The 14745-nt window shown below is 47.0% G+C and overlaps 2 protein-coding genes and 1 long non-coding RNA gene across 8 annotated transcripts in view; 1 reads left to right on the forward strand and 2 right to left on the reverse strand.

Annotated features, from left to right (window-relative positions):
- Positions 1-2755, reverse strand: part of nadsyn1 (NAD synthetase 1) — a 10255-nt gene extending 7500 nt beyond the window's left edge. For 2 of the 5 annotated variants that reach the window (XM_085272577.1, XM_085272494.1), the window contains exons 1-3: positions 2547-2755; positions 177-237; positions 1-101 (exon numbers count right to left, since the gene is read on the reverse strand). The exon at positions 1-101 is cut by the window's left edge and continues 16 nt beyond it. In XM_085272577.1, coding sequence (XP_085128703.1) covers positions 1-101; positions 177-237; positions 2547-2631 — 247 coding nt within the window. In that variant the 5' untranslated portion in view covers positions 2632-2755. Of the gene's footprint in view, positions 102-176; positions 238-1061 lie in introns of all 5 variants that reach the window. The other 3 variants (XM_085272525.1, XM_085272709.1, XM_085272641.1) reach the window with 3 other exon arrangements.
- Positions 2756-7197: 4442 nt separating this feature from the next.
- Positions 7198-9866, forward strand: LOC146582665 (uncharacterized). The gene is made up of 3 exons (XR_014892413.1): positions 7198-7474; positions 7953-8050; positions 9527-9866. It is a non-coding gene; the product is annotated as an uncharacterized LOC146582665 (long non-coding RNA).
- Positions 7198-14745, reverse strand: part of dok4 (docking protein 4) — a 54467-nt gene continuing 46919 nt past the window's right edge. For both annotated transcript variants that reach the window (XM_085272798.1, XM_085272872.1), the window contains 7 exons: positions 14141-14248; positions 12406-12520; positions 11641-11760; positions 10650-10839; positions 9503-9641; positions 8779-8896; positions 7198-7439 (listed from right to left, as the gene is read on the reverse strand). In XM_085272798.1, coding sequence (XP_085128924.1) covers positions 7294-7439; positions 8779-8896; positions 9503-9641; positions 10650-10839; positions 11641-11760; positions 12406-12520; positions 14141-14248 — 936 coding nt within the window. In that variant the 3' untranslated portion in view covers positions 7198-7293. The remainder of the gene's footprint in view (positions 7440-8778; positions 8897-9502; positions 9642-10649; positions 10840-11640; positions 11761-12405; positions 12521-14140; positions 14249-14745) is intronic.

Here is a 14745-nt window from a genome sequence, read left to right on the forward strand (position 1 = left end):
TGATGTCCTGAGTGACGGGAGACTCCAGAAGATTCCTGAGGACCTGGAAGCTGTGCAGCAGCGTGTCCGACTCATAGAAGTGGTCTGCGCAGCCGTAGCCGCTGAAACAAAGCAGAGAAGAAGAGTTGGACCAACAGATGACGCGTGAGTTTAATAAGGACGTAAAAGAATCGTACCAGATCTCCAGCTCTGGACCCAGCCTGTACTTGGCTCCGTGAGCTTTGGCTTCCTCGATACCTGCAGGCAGACGGGAGAACTGCAGTATCACACACACCTGCCTGAGATCACAGATAACTCTGATAATCAGCCTGTGACAGAACTAATAATTTAACATGAGCTTTATTTATTTTCTTATCGCGAGCTCGTGTCATGTGACTCGTCCACCTGCAGTAACCCACAGTGTGCAGACGACTCAGCCACTGTTAGTCAGAGCAGCCACAGCTGGTCAGTGTGTGCCTGTGTCCACACACACTCAGGACACTCCGACAACCCTTCACCCGGGTCAGATCCTCCACGCAGCTAGGAGAGAGGTATCAAACATAAGGCCCAGGGGCCGGGATCGGCCTGGCTGAAACTCAAATCTGGCCCAATAAACAGGTTTAGAAACTGTAAAGGAGATTTGGAACTTTTAGCTGTGTTTTCCTGTTTTTCCATCAACTCGTACAGAAATGTCTGGGTTTCTTTCACAGTGGAGGGTCCACTGTGAAAGACATGACCTTTGACTTCAGGTGACGTGGTTTCAGGTCGAGTCCTTTAAAGATCTTTCTGACAAAACTACGATGGTTTGATTTTTCATCAGTGTCCTGGTTTGGACACACACACGCACACAGACAGACACACACAGACAGACATGCACACACACACACCTCGTAGTTTTGCTATGATGCCGCGTGGATTCTATGTTAATACTAGAGATGGACCGATCCGATATTACGTATCGGTATCGGTCCGATACTGACCTAAATTACTGGATCGGATATCGGAGAAAAATAAAAAATGTAATCCGATCCATTAAATATCACGAAAGCACCTCACAAAACTTGCAACACGCCGTAACTCACCTCAGAACGTTAGCATGTCGGAGCAGTATGCATCACGTGATAGAGCAGCTGTGGCATGCGGGACCTGTCGGTGGTCTGGATAGCATGTGGAGCTTCGCTAGCAACCCGGCATTTCATCTCCGACAAAGTTATCCCCGAGAGAAGTAAAGCAAGTGTGTAAGTCCATCTCTGAATGTTTGTAAAGCATTCCTGCGTTAAGCTTAACAAGCGATATATGGAGCGACTGCTTCTTCTTGCTGCTACTTCAATCATGAAACTGCTTAACGATCAGCTGATCGGCTTTTCTGTCGCGACTCCGTGTCTCTAGTTTGCTTTTGGTCCACTTTGCACCAGAAAGAGGAAACCAGCGGCTGAACAACAGCAGCACGTTTAAGCTTGATCAGCTGTTGTTAGAATGTATTTAATGTTACTTTCTACTCGAGGATCTTTTTCTACGTAGCTGACGCTGGTAACTGTGCAGGGGCGGATCTAGCAAAGTTTAGCCAGGGGGGCCGATAGGGCATGAACAGGGAAAAGGGGGCACAAAGACATACTTTTCTTTCTTATTCTCATTTAAAATGTCGAGCTTTTAATAAATAATTATCTGACACTCAAAGTTTTAATTTGATGTAAAATGAATAGAAGTCAATTACTGTATATAGTAACTATTAAGTCTAATATACCCTAGTAAGCTATAGTACTTTTTCCTTTGGGAAGGTACCATCTGTGCAGTCTGCAGTTCTGTAGAAGAAAGATGTTGAATCTATTTAATATTTCTTGAAAAATAATTGATTTCTGTACATTTTTTTTCACACTGCATCAAATTAAGGTTGATTACGTCGATTAAGCATCATGAGGTGGAGCGTGAGGGGTGGTTCCCTATTTTTTATTTATTTATTTTTGTTGTTGCTGGGAGTTGGAACCCTATTAGTTAGGTTGCTTAATATTTACGCTAAGTACTCTTTAAAATACCAGAATAGGGAGGATGGTGCAGGTTTAAGTTTATTAGATTGATCAGTATTGCTGAACTATGAAATATTTTTTTTTGCATACAGGTATAACAGAATAGCTTTAGTGTAGTTGTTGTTTTAAACTTGAGTATGAACTTATACAAAATTCAGCAAGATATTTAAAAAACAGTTTTGTTGATTAAAAAACACTATATCGGATTCATATCTGTATCGGCAGATATCCAAATTTATGATATCGGTATCGGACATAAAAAAGTGGTATCGTGCCATCTCTAGTTATTACTGATTCATGTTGCTGATGCGTGTTTGCTGAAATGTGCAGTGAGCGTGGGTGACTCGCGTGGGTGACTCTCCTCCCACAGACTGAATCGAAATAAAGCGAGCTGAACGTTTTATTATTACCGAGTGGCAGCAGACCCACGCACCCTGTGACGGCGCACGGGGATAACGCGTCATACGTTTTATGAAAAGCAGAGTTGTTCGTGGCCGTGATTGGCTGGGCCACAGCCTGAGCTCGTGCTGCGGTCTCACTCACTCCTCAGGATCCGCTCACAGTTGCCTTCAAAGTCCAGAGCCCACTGGTTCAGACAGCAGGTAGCCACGGTCACCTTCCGGCCCATGTCGGCGGGTCACGTGGTCACACGGCGCAGGTGATCGAGGACAGAAAGGTTCAGGTGAGAGCGGAGCTGCAGGTCAGCGGCTGTGTGAGCGCTTCCTGCCGCCTCTTCTTCCCCCGCTGCCTTCACTGAGCCCGTGAGCGCTGCTGCCCCCTGCTGGATCCTCACAGACTCACACCGACGGCAGAGGGTGGGCGCAGGCAGGGAAAAAGCCTCTGAGTTCACAAAATGATCCAAAAACAAAGACACATTTATACCATTTGTCCTGCGACGCTTCATTTTTAGAGGATAAACTGGAAAAGATTCACATATGTGAGCTCCTGGATCAGTAGCAGAAATCAGCTGGAGTTGAACCTGTGACGAAACATTTGCCCCGTCCTGATTTCTTAGTTTGAGCTTTATAGACTTGGTGTAGCTGATGGAGCCACGAGGAAGCACTCTGCTTAAGCAGGATGATCCCAAACACACCAGCAAGCAAGTCCAGTGTGAATGTGTCACGAGTGTCCGAGTGAAATTCCTCCATCCATGTGAAAGACTCACTGAAGGCTGCCAAGGCTGGAGGGTTGTTAGTTAGCTTCACTTTTTATACACTGCAGGTTTGGAAAGCTTTCTTTCTTTTAATAAAAGAAACCATCGTGAAGAGCTGCATCTTGTCATCACTGGCATCATTTTGTCTAATTTGAACATTTGATGACCTGAAACACATAAACGTGACAGATATGCAAAAAAACAAAACCCACAGATATCTGGGAGGAGGCAGATCCTCTGTGCTGTGAGCTCAACCTTTCATTTCATTCTTCCCTCGCACCACCATCACTGGGTTTCTACCTACAACTGTCAGATCTTTCATCGTTAAATCATCTGATACACAAAAAACTTAATATTGAATATTTTACAAGCAGCTTCAAAATGTAATAAAATAATAAAATAAGAGGTAAAACAAAATTTAAGGACTGACATCACAGCAGGGAGCCGCATCCTTCAGTAACAATGAACTTTATTTTCTCTAAAACATGCACTTTGTGTGGACAGTGTGAGCAGGTGGAAACGGCATTTATTGTCATCGGTTACAAAGCTGAGGGGCGGTCACGGCCGGAGATGACACTACAATCACAGACACACTACGACTGCTGCAGGGAAGCCGTCGCTTCCCGTCTCGCTTCCCAGCCTCGTCCATCACTCAGCGCTTCCACCGAGCACTTAGGTGTGTGAGGCCAGAAGGGGGTTTCATAAAGACTCGAGTCTCAGCAGGAAACCAAACAAACAGGCTGGAATCAGCCCAATACGCCGGATTTGGCACGATAATGTGACACGACATTCCTGTGCTACCATGAGACACGGCCCTCAAAGCAGAGATCTTTTCAGGGTCAAAGTTTTCGTTTATTCTTCGACAAACATGAAGCTTTAAGTCTGGCCTGTCCTGCTCCTTCTTTATGAAACACCCCTCTGCACGATTCCTCCTGCTACAAAGATGAACTGCAGCGCGGCACAGGCGTGAACGTGTATGAGCGAACGGACGGATGCACGCTTTCTTCTGGTTCATGAAGATCCACGCTGACAAGGTGGAGCAGCTTCTTCTACATCACAAGGTCCAACAGAGAGTGTGTGTGTATTTTATATGAACACATGTTCCAGTAATCACACACACACACACACACGCACGCACGCACGCACGCACACGCACACGCACACACACACACACACTCAAATGCACATGAAATAAATAGCAGATATGTACACAGCTTCCATCATGTGGGGGACAGATGGAATTCGTAGCCCTGTCATGTTTCAGTGATGGAAGAACAGCTAATGATGGTGACAGAGGAGGAATCCAGCTTCGTCACAGTCCGGGTACGACGCGGAAAACGAGTCTGAAAAAAGACGAGGGCGGAGTCAAAAGGCAGCGGCTGAAAGCTGATCGGAGCCCACGGTGGAAAAACCTCGACGTGCATCTGCTGTCCTGGTATTTCCCCACCTCCACCTCACCTGTACAGCTCAGTGTGAGAGAAGGCAAAGGCAGCACCTGCCATTCTCCTCTGACGCCATCGATAACGATCAATAACCAATCCAGAACCAGCGTCGCCCGTTCAGGCATCGCTCTGAGCTCCTCCACATAAGTTTGAAGAACTTTAGTTTCCAAATGGAGCGCCCTGTGGTGCGTCTGAGCCGTGCTCCCGGCTGGTCGTTGCTCATATTACTGATGACAGAAACGATGGCTGTGCTATCCAACAGAACGTCCTGACCACCTGGACTATTCGGACTCAATGGAAGCAGAAAAACGGGCCGTGTGTGATTAACTGTGCTGCTATCTGTCTGCTGATGCCAGCACTGCTGCAGCTTCAGGGTTTCTCTATTGTCATATCGCAGACTACCTCAGGGACCCAGTGAAGCCTCTGGTGTGACCTCAGGGCAGAAGTGAAACCTAACCTGTGTTATTTCCACTTCTACTCGTGTCAGTGTTTGAACACATTTTGCTATTTTACACCCACAAATCCATTTTCCACAGCTTATCTGGAGGCAGCAGTCCATCAGGCTGAAACTGGTGCAGCTCTTCTGGGGAAGCACGAGGCCAGCTCAGAGACACAAACTGTGTCCTGAGTCTGGCCTCCTCCCAAACACCTCACACTGCCTCCTTCCAGTGTGAAGGACGCTACACTCTGACCTCCTCCTGAAAGACTGAGCTCCTCCTTCAGAGGAGCCTCACAGTATCTACAACACGGCTCAGGGTCAAAGGTGAGGGTAAGACCGACGGCATCCACACACTTCAGATCCGTATCGTGATCTGCCGTGAACAACAGCCCAAGAGCTCTTAAAGAACTGGGCGGAGCTACACCTCCCTGACCCGTACGGAGGGACTCCACCTGTTTCCTGCTCAGAACCGTGGCCTCAGATTTGGAGGTACCAGTTCTTCACACATGGTTACGGACCAGAAGAAACACAAATGTGAGGCTCAAACTGACGAACTCTACCCGTGCAGAGAGGCTGAGAGTTTCCATCTGTCAGAGGGAAAAGTGACAAGTGAACAATGAAATGTAAGGACAGTGAACATCAGTTACTGACAGGCAAATGTCCCTAAAACCCGTGGATGATGAGAACAGGGGTGTGTAAAAAGACCAAGGTGCAATAAGACACATCCCGGAGAGCTCAGGAATCACTCGATAAGAAACGCCGCAGCCAGGGCTCGGTGAGCAGATCCTGGAGCTGCGGAGTCACGTCTACCAGTGAAATCAAAGGCATTCATCCACATGTGATAAATGTGTTCTTCACACGCGTGTCTTCACAGTCCTCGTGGTGCTGTTAAGGCACCGAGCAGCAGGATCATACATCGCTTCAATCCTCCCACATCCATAAAAACGGGAAATTTGACCAAATGTTGGCGTTTCATAGTTTTGTCACTATAAAAAAACAACCTAAGCTGTGCAGGGAGCCACAGTAATGCAACCACGTGGGCCTGAATATGCTTTAAAGCAGCCTAAGGTTTCTATATGATGACATTCGTGGCGTTGACTTCTTTTACTTTAAGCCTAAAGATGATCTGCTTGTTAAGAGATGACCTCAGAGAACTTCTTCCAGGTCCTGTGCAGCTGTTGATCAGCTCACACGTTTAAAAACTCAGCGTCTGACTTCAGAGTGAGCTCGGGATCATCGAGAGATCCAAACCAGCCCGAGACGTCTGAGTGACCGAGCTCGGTCGGCGCTGCCGAGAGCCCGACGCGTAAACTCGCTGTGCAGACTGTAAAGAAAGATGGACAGAGCTAAAAAGTGGCATCAGCGCTGACGTTTAGCTCTCAGCTGCTGGTCCACGTTTCACTGCGGTGACATCATATCCCATCAGGGTCACATCTGGGCAGCTACATCCATCCTTTATATACAGTCTATGACATGAACTGTGCTTTTGTAGTCTTTTTTAAATCCTTCAGCCAGAGAGCGAGCTTTCTTCCTGCTCACCTCATAAATCCTCCTTTTGATTAAACTTTATCGTCACAGCTGAGCGAACAGCTGCACAGATGTTTTATTGGACTGTTTTCCACCCTCAGCTGTTCCTCAGTTTCCCTGATTTTAGGACTGAAGAGGATTCGGACCTGGAAACGGTTAAAGGCGTCAGACCTAACAAGCAAATCGAACAATTACAAATGAATTTTCTGAGGTGTAAATAAATTCTGTCAGTTAATAACTGAATTCTTGCTTATTCTAGTAGCCACGCTGGCGTGTGACTGTGGGCGGGTCAAATAAAGATCAAAACACATCTTCACACAGGTGACGGCAGACTGATGTTTGGTGTGAGGAGGAGGAAGCAGCTGAGCGAGCAGCAGGACGCGAACAGGCCTGCGTCGGTCCACGTGTGCGTGTCAGGCTGCCGCTCATTTCCTCTTTATTGTTGTGATTTCAAAAGGAAGCTGCGGTAGAAATTCAGTATAAAAACGTCCGTACAATCTTCACTCTGTCTCTGGTTTGAAGCTGAGAGCTTTCAGTCCTCACGCCACACAGCAGGATGCAGCCGCAGGAAGTGCGCTCTCGGGACGGCGTGCTGTTAGCGTCCCTCCATCCTGTGAGGTGTGATGTTGGGCTGTCAGATATAAGGAGGGAGTGTCCAGTGTGTGTCTGCATGCATGTGGGTCCTGTGTGTGTCTTCAAAGTCCACACGCACCTGTGTGAGTGTGTGTGTCACTGTCCGGGGAAGGTGGGGTAGTGTGTCGGGGAGTGTGTGTGTATGTGTGGCTGAGACTGCGTGTGTGTGTTTGCCAGGGGCAGCGTCGCGTGGCGGTCGGGAGGCAGGCGGGTGGACAGCAGCTCGTCTTCCGCGGCGTCACCTGCAGACGGAGCAGAAACACACCTGTTACCTGAGGTAGGCGGAGCCTTGATGCTACTTGACTCTGATATCGATTGATGGGTTTAGATTTTATTATTGTCATTTGTATCAGGAAATATTTAACCATATGTGCTCAGAGGTGTATAATCGATAGTGTAGTGATAGGATGTGTGATGTTCAGCAGTCTGCAAAGCGTGCAGAGTGTTCTGGCATCCACACCCGGAGCGCGGGAGAGCTCGTAGCTTCTCTTATTGTTCTGTGGTAGGATAAACGTGTCTGTTTGCTGTGCAGCAAATTGTCCTCAACGTTCCAGCGAATAAGTTCATGCTATAAACCTATCATCGATCTCCTCAACACGTGTGTGTAAAGCGTCGGCGTCGCGACACGACAAAAACACAATCCACCAAAAACTCTGAAACCAAAGCTGAATTTGTCTGTCGGGTCTCTGCGCAGCTCCTCTAACATCGGACTCTTTACATCTGCACGATGTTTACTCTCCAAACAATGTTTTCAGGTCACAGCGCACCGAGAAGCAAATACTCGATTACTCAGGAGTTTCTCTTGTTTTGGGACATCGTGGAGTGACGAATGAAACGTAGAGAAAAGCAGCAGGTGAGGAACAGCTTCACCAAAACATGATGTTTGAATATATTAAGAGTTTATGAATAATGTTTATTTGAAGTTGCAAAGACAGAAATATCTGCCTGGATACTTTATGTTGCATGTGTGACTCTACAGATGTTCTTATGAAGCATAAACTGGTAACGTCTCTGTATTTGGACACGACTCGTCACTCATGTGTTTCTGTCTTTGTCTTTTTTGACGATCTGTCAATAAAATAAATAAAGACAATTTTATTTATATGGCACCTTTCTAGACAGAGTCACAAAGGGCTGCACATAAGATAGAGAGTCATAAAAAGGTCACACAGACAATATAAAACAAGCAAGAATGAACCAAAAGCAGTTTTAAAAAGGTGAGTTTTGAGTTGTTTTTTAAAAACAACACTGAGTCCATCTGTACTGAACGACCCTCTGCCTCCTTTGTCCTTCACTCCAGCAGGGGTGAAGGACAAAGGAGGTGAGAAAGGAGGTGAGAAAGGAGGTGAGAAAGGAGGTGAAGAGAATGAAAAAAGTAAAGTAAACACGGAGATGGAGCATGGAGGTCATCAGAGCGGGACTTCCTACGAGTGCAGAGCTTTAAGGAGGCGACCATGAAGACAACAATCAGGTTTGGTTCTTGAGTTTATGGGAGGAGCTTTTGAACTTCTGACATCATCAAGAGTTCAATCCTGTATAAATCTCGTGTAAATGTTATGTAAGGGTTGGCGTGCGGCGTACCGCTGCCGGGATCCATGCCGGTCTGGTTTCCAGTGATGTGGTGCCAGTAGGCGGATCGGGGCAGGATGGCGGTGGGGGTGCAGGGGTACGAGCCAGACTCTGAGCCCTTCGACAGCAGCTGGGATAAAAAACACAACATCAGGAATTGAGACAATAAGCGCAGGAAGTAGCACGGCTCACACGCAGTCAAAGAATCAAGTTCATTTTATTGTGAAAGCGTCCCAGCAGGAAGACGCCACGGGTACGACCAGCCCGTTTTTAACCACATGATGTAATCCCATGTTCTCTTCTGCTGGCTCTGAGCCTCTGAGCAAGGCAGGTCTGCATTTATCTCTGTGAGATTTTTATTTACTGCTTTTCTGTTTATTTACCAAATAAACTGAATAAAATGTGAATGTGAAGCACAAAAGTGAAATTTCATAGCCTTGATTTATTATAATTGTTTGTTACAGCGTTACAGGAAGTTTATTTGGACCTTTTCTAAACTTTGTTGAGACGAACACATTTTTCATGCATTTATTAACACTTAATGGTGCTTTGTTTAAATTAAGATGCTCTTTGAAACGGGGAAGTCGCCCCCTTCTGGATGTTTTCTGACCTGCTACTTCCATCATTTATATACAGTCTGTGGCTGTGCGCTGCTGTAATCGCACAGGGTTTGAATAAAGGTTGAATTTGAACCCGAGTCTGCTGAAATCATCAGAAAGGAAAGGTCACGCCTCACCCTGCTGTTCTTCTCCATCTCCAGCAGGACCTTCTTGTGCTGCTCAGCGATGGCTAGCGTGGACGAGTGGACCCTCTGGTAGATCTGCTCCCCCTCTCTGGTCTGGAAGGTGTAGAGTCCCTCGCCGCTGTCACACATCCTGCACATGACAGCAGCTCAGCGTGAAAACGGCGGTGTTATCTCGCGGTCGTCTGAATCCTACCTACTGCTCAGTTTTCTCTGAGTCACTCCAGAGAAGATAAAGGTTGAGATGAGGGAAGTAAAGCACTGCTCATCCTCCAGAACTACGTCACCAAATTAGGGATTTACCCGTTTGTTGTTAACAAGACGACAAATGTGAAAGTGATCTGCAGTTTCATCTCTGGCCTGGTTCTTCCTGCCGTCTTTGTGTAGTTAAAGGTTTTTTTTGCTGCTGGAGGAGCAGAGTGTCGGACGCACTTGTTGTTCAGCCTGTAATCACGTTTGGCCAAATTAGAAAAATAAAGTGTGTGAGGCAAAGCAGCATCCTGAGCAGCTCCTCAACGTCCACTCCAGGCTCAGCCCCTTTATACTCGCACTCACTGACTGATGGCGCTTTTCTGATAATCGATCGATGTGCATCTTCTCCAATCAGATTTGAGTTTAAGCGCAGACACACACACACACACACACACACACACACACACACAGCATTATCTGCATGCTGACCCAATCATAGCTGGTCAGGTTCTATCAAAGAAGAGCAGATAAGGAGGTCTGTCCCAGCATCGATTCATCGACTAATCTATTCAATCTCCTCACGAGGCTCAGCCCAATGCAGCGCCCTGCGTGTGTGTGTGTGTGTCTGTGTGTGTGTGAGTGTGTGTGTGAGTGTCTGTGTGTGTGTGAGTGTGTGTGTGAGTGTCTGTGTGTGTGTGAGTGTGTGTGTGTGTGTGAGTGTGAGTGTCTGTGTGTGTGTGTGTGTGTGTGTGTGTGTGTGTGTGTGTGTGTGAGTGTGTGTGTGTGTGTGTGTGGTATCCTTGGACTGACAGTATGTGAGTTCAGATAAGCACTTCATCTCAAAGTCACCTTGCTAACAAAGGATGGCGCTCTCTAACCTGTGATGGATGTCACCTGTGTTTATCTGAGGACAGACCACCCCCCCTCCCCGACCACCACGAAGTCTCACCGTCCAGCCTCGAAGGTGAAGCGGGTGGCGTCGCGTCCGTAGCGCCGCAGCGAGCAGAGCGGCCAGGTGACCAGCTTGGTGCGAGGGTTGTGGATGTCCCACAGGTAGATGTTCTCGTGGGTGATCTGCATCATGCACTCGCCGTAGATGTCCAGGTTGGGGCAGGGGAGGAGGAAGACGTTGAAGCGCTCTGAGGAGACAGAGGACGGTCAGACTCCGCCCAAATGTTAAGTAAAATCTGTGTTCATGCTCAGGTCCTCACAGTAAACACCGATTAACAGTGAACTGTTTTTTTTGCAGCTGGAGGATGAATAAAGTTAAAGTTAATCATTGTTTCATAACAGACACAGCCTCTAAAGTTTTCATAACTGTGTGCAAAGAGCACTGCAAGGTTTATGAAATCTGACATAAAAATAAGCAACAATAAACAATAATAGGTTCACAGTTGGAGGAGCTTTCAGCGTCACTTCCTGGTTTTAGTTTGAAATGTTTCACAGTGAACTGAAAACGTCTTTGTGCTGGGCTGGACTTTCATGTAATACCACGTCGTGCCACACGATGGTGCAGCGAGTCAACCGTGATTTAACGAGTCATTAAGAGCAGATTTACATCAGCAGCCTCGATCAAAGGAAAAGAACCCAAAAGAAACATCACGGGTAAAAATACCATACATTCAAAAACTGATCAACACGCCCCCACCTCCTCCTGTCCCAGCATCCTCCTGTCACACCAACCCTCTGCACGTCCTCCTTCACTACATCCATGAACCTCCTCTGAGCTCTTCCTCTTCTGCTCCTGCCTGGCAGCTCCATCTTTATCCTCCACCCTCCCTCCTCTGCACACGCTCAGACCCTCTCAGCCTCTGACTCTCAGCTGTCCCTCTGATGGACTCATTTCTGATCCTGTCTCACTGCCATGAACATCTGCACATCTTCAGCTCGGACTGATAAAATGGTCATAGTTACAGTGTGTGTGTGTGTGTGTGCTGTACCTGTGTGTTCACACTGCACTCCAGCAGCCAGCAGGTCTGGCTCGCCCATGCTGATGTCATTAAGTCGCATCCCCAAACACTCGATCGACAGCGTCTTGAACCAATCCTCAGCCTCCAGCTCTGAGAGAGAGAGAGAGCTGTCGGGGACTACAAACACGTACTGGCTTCACCTCACCGAGGATTTAAAATCCTGCTCCTCACAAACAAACTCAACTCAAAAAGTTGGAACTCTCAAAATCACATAAATCTATATTTATTTATTTTATCCACAGTAGAACGCAGATTTTAAATGTTTAAACGTATGAGCTCCTCTTGAATTGGCACGCATCAAGTCTGAACATTTTTGGGAACTCGTAATGACCTTGTAGTACCATATCACCCTATTAGAGCACTTCGCTCTCGCTCTGCAGGCCTACTTGTTGTTCCTAGAGTATTTAAAAGTAGAATGGGAGGCAGAGCCTTCAGTTTTCAGGCCCCTCTTCTGTGGAACCAGCTTCCAGTTTGGATTCAGGAGACAGACACTATCTCTACTTTCAAGATTAGGCTTCAAACTTTCCTTTTTGCTAAAGCATATAGTTAGGGCTGGACCAGGTGACCCTGAATCCTCCCTTAGTTATGCTGCAATAGACGTAGGCTGCCGGGGGTTTCCCATGATGCACTGGGCACTGCTCTTCCTCATACATTACACATCATTATATATCACCATTAGCTCTTCCATTGTGCCTTCTCTATCCCCCCCCAAACAGGTCGAGGCAGACATGTTACCTGATTCACAGGTGAAGGTGCGTGAGGTGTCGTCTGTGAACACAATGGCCACCGCCTGTCGCTTGGTGTCACGTGGCAGTCGTGTGATGTTCTTCACATTGCTGATCTCTGTCACCTAAACAGCAAGTTGGAGATAAAGTGGAAAACAGGGCTGATTAAACACCACGCAGAGACACTGTGACCTCTAACGTCGACCGGGAGCCGAGGCGCCACCTGCTGGCAGGGCCTGTCAGGCTACATATCACTGGCTAATTAGGTGATCAGTCTAATTTAATCCAGGTCAGGTTTTCTACTTTGTGTTTATAAATCAGTCAGTCTGGGAAACTGCTAAAACTTTGAATGTGTCCCCAAGTGCAGTCACAAAAACCATCAAGTGCTACGATGAAACTGTCTGACATGAGGACGCCCCAGGATAGGAAGAGCCAGAGTCCCTCTGCTGCTGAGGATGCATTCATCCGAGTCGCCAGCCTCAGAAATCACACATTAACAGCAGCTCAGATCAGAGCCCAGATGGATGCCACACAGAGCTCCAGCAGCAGACACATCTCTACATGTTCAGAGGAGACTGTGTGAATCAGGCCTTTATGGTCAAACAGCTGCTGAGAAACCACGACTGAGGAAAAGCAACAAGAAGAGATTTGTTTGGTCTGAGAAACACAAGGATGGACATTAGACCATCTGTGCTTTGGTCTGATGGGTCCACATCTGAGATCTTTGGTTCCACTCGCTGTGTCTTTGTGCGATGCAGAAAAGGTGAACGATGGTCTCTACATGCATGGTTCCCACTGTGAAGCATGGAGGAGGAGGTGTGATGGTGTGGGGGGGCTTTGCTGGTGACACTGTTGGGGATTTATTCAAAACTGAAGGCACACTGACCCAGCATGGCCACCACAGCATCCTGCAGCGACACGCCAGGACAGCACAATGACCCCAAACACACCTCCAGCCTGTGTGAGAGCTCTGTGACCAAGAAGGAGAGCGATGGAGGCCTGGCCTCCACAGTCACCTGACCTAAACCCAGTGGAGATGGTTTGGGATGAGATGGAGTGCAGAGTGAAGGCAAAGGACCAACAAGTGCTCAGCATCTCTGAACTCCTTCAAGACTGTTGGAAACCATTTCAGGAGACGACCTCATGAAGCTCATGGAGAGAAGGCCAAGAGTGAGCGAAGCAGGAATCAAAGCAGAGGGCGGATATTACGAAGAATCTAAAATAGAAAACGTGTTTTGAGTTATTTCACACTGTTTTGTTTACTACATGATTCCACATGTGTTCATTCATAGTGTTGATGCCTTCAGTCAGAATCTACAATGTAAACAGTCATGAAAATAAAGAAAAACCATTAAACGAGAAGGTGTGTCCACACCTTAGAGTGGGAGTGTACATCAAAGCTGAGCCAAATATTCCTCAAAGTGTCTGATTCTTTGCAGCTGGAGTCGTCCCGTCCACCTCAACATCTCAGCTGTGATTGGATTACAGTCGATTCTTTAGAGCTTTGTGAGAAAGAACAAAGAGCAAGTTCACAAGCTGAAGGATGCTCAGTGAAGGAGTGTGAAGGCAGCCAGGACGGTCATCTGAAGGAGAAGTAATGCTGCTGATCATGATGAAGAACGAAAGCTTGCTGAGTTTTAAAGAGAAGAAGAAGAAACGGCCGCCTCACGCTGAGCTCTGTACAGGCTTTCATCTCTGTCAGTAAGTGTGTCAGCACACACACACACACACACACACACACTTACTTTAGGACATGCTCTGATGTAAGCAGCCTTCTCGTCGGGGTATTTCTCCAGACGACGAGGTCCTTTGCTGGAAGATTTCTTGAACACCAGCCAGCAACGCCGATAGATCTGAAGCACACACACACACACACACACACACACACACACACACACACACACACACACACACACACACAATGACATTCATTTTATATCATCATAACCTCATATCAACATAATGTACATTCTTGCCCCTGGTGGAGCATAAAGTCAGTGCAGGACGTGGATACAGAGCGAAGCTTCGTCTCGTGTTCTCTCTGCAAATCTCTGTCCTCAGGGGCGGATCTACTGGGGTGGCATGTTCTCTTGCCACCCTAGTTTTGCATATGACAATATGCATATAAGTATTAACACTTTGAGCCTAGTTATAATTACCATTGAAGTTAATTAAAATAATTACATTCTAAAACTCGACATAGTGCATTACCTACCTCCCCCCCCGCACCCGCATTAAAAAATGGTTCAGCCCATTGTGTTGAAACAGCTTTAGTTCTTGTTGTCAGTAGCAACTGACACCATGTTCAACACAGCTGGTTGGTTGCTACACTCTGGAATGATGGTGAGTG

Source organism: Mchenga conophoros, linkage group LG1, assembly GCF_057382185.1.
Source record: "Mchenga conophoros isolate Kocher_MC1m ecotype Shallow Benthic linkage group LG1, M_conophoros_male_GT1.1, whole genome shotgun sequence".
Classification (NCBI taxonomy): domain Eukaryota; kingdom Metazoa; phylum Chordata; class Actinopteri; order Cichliformes; family Cichlidae; genus Mchenga; species Mchenga conophoros.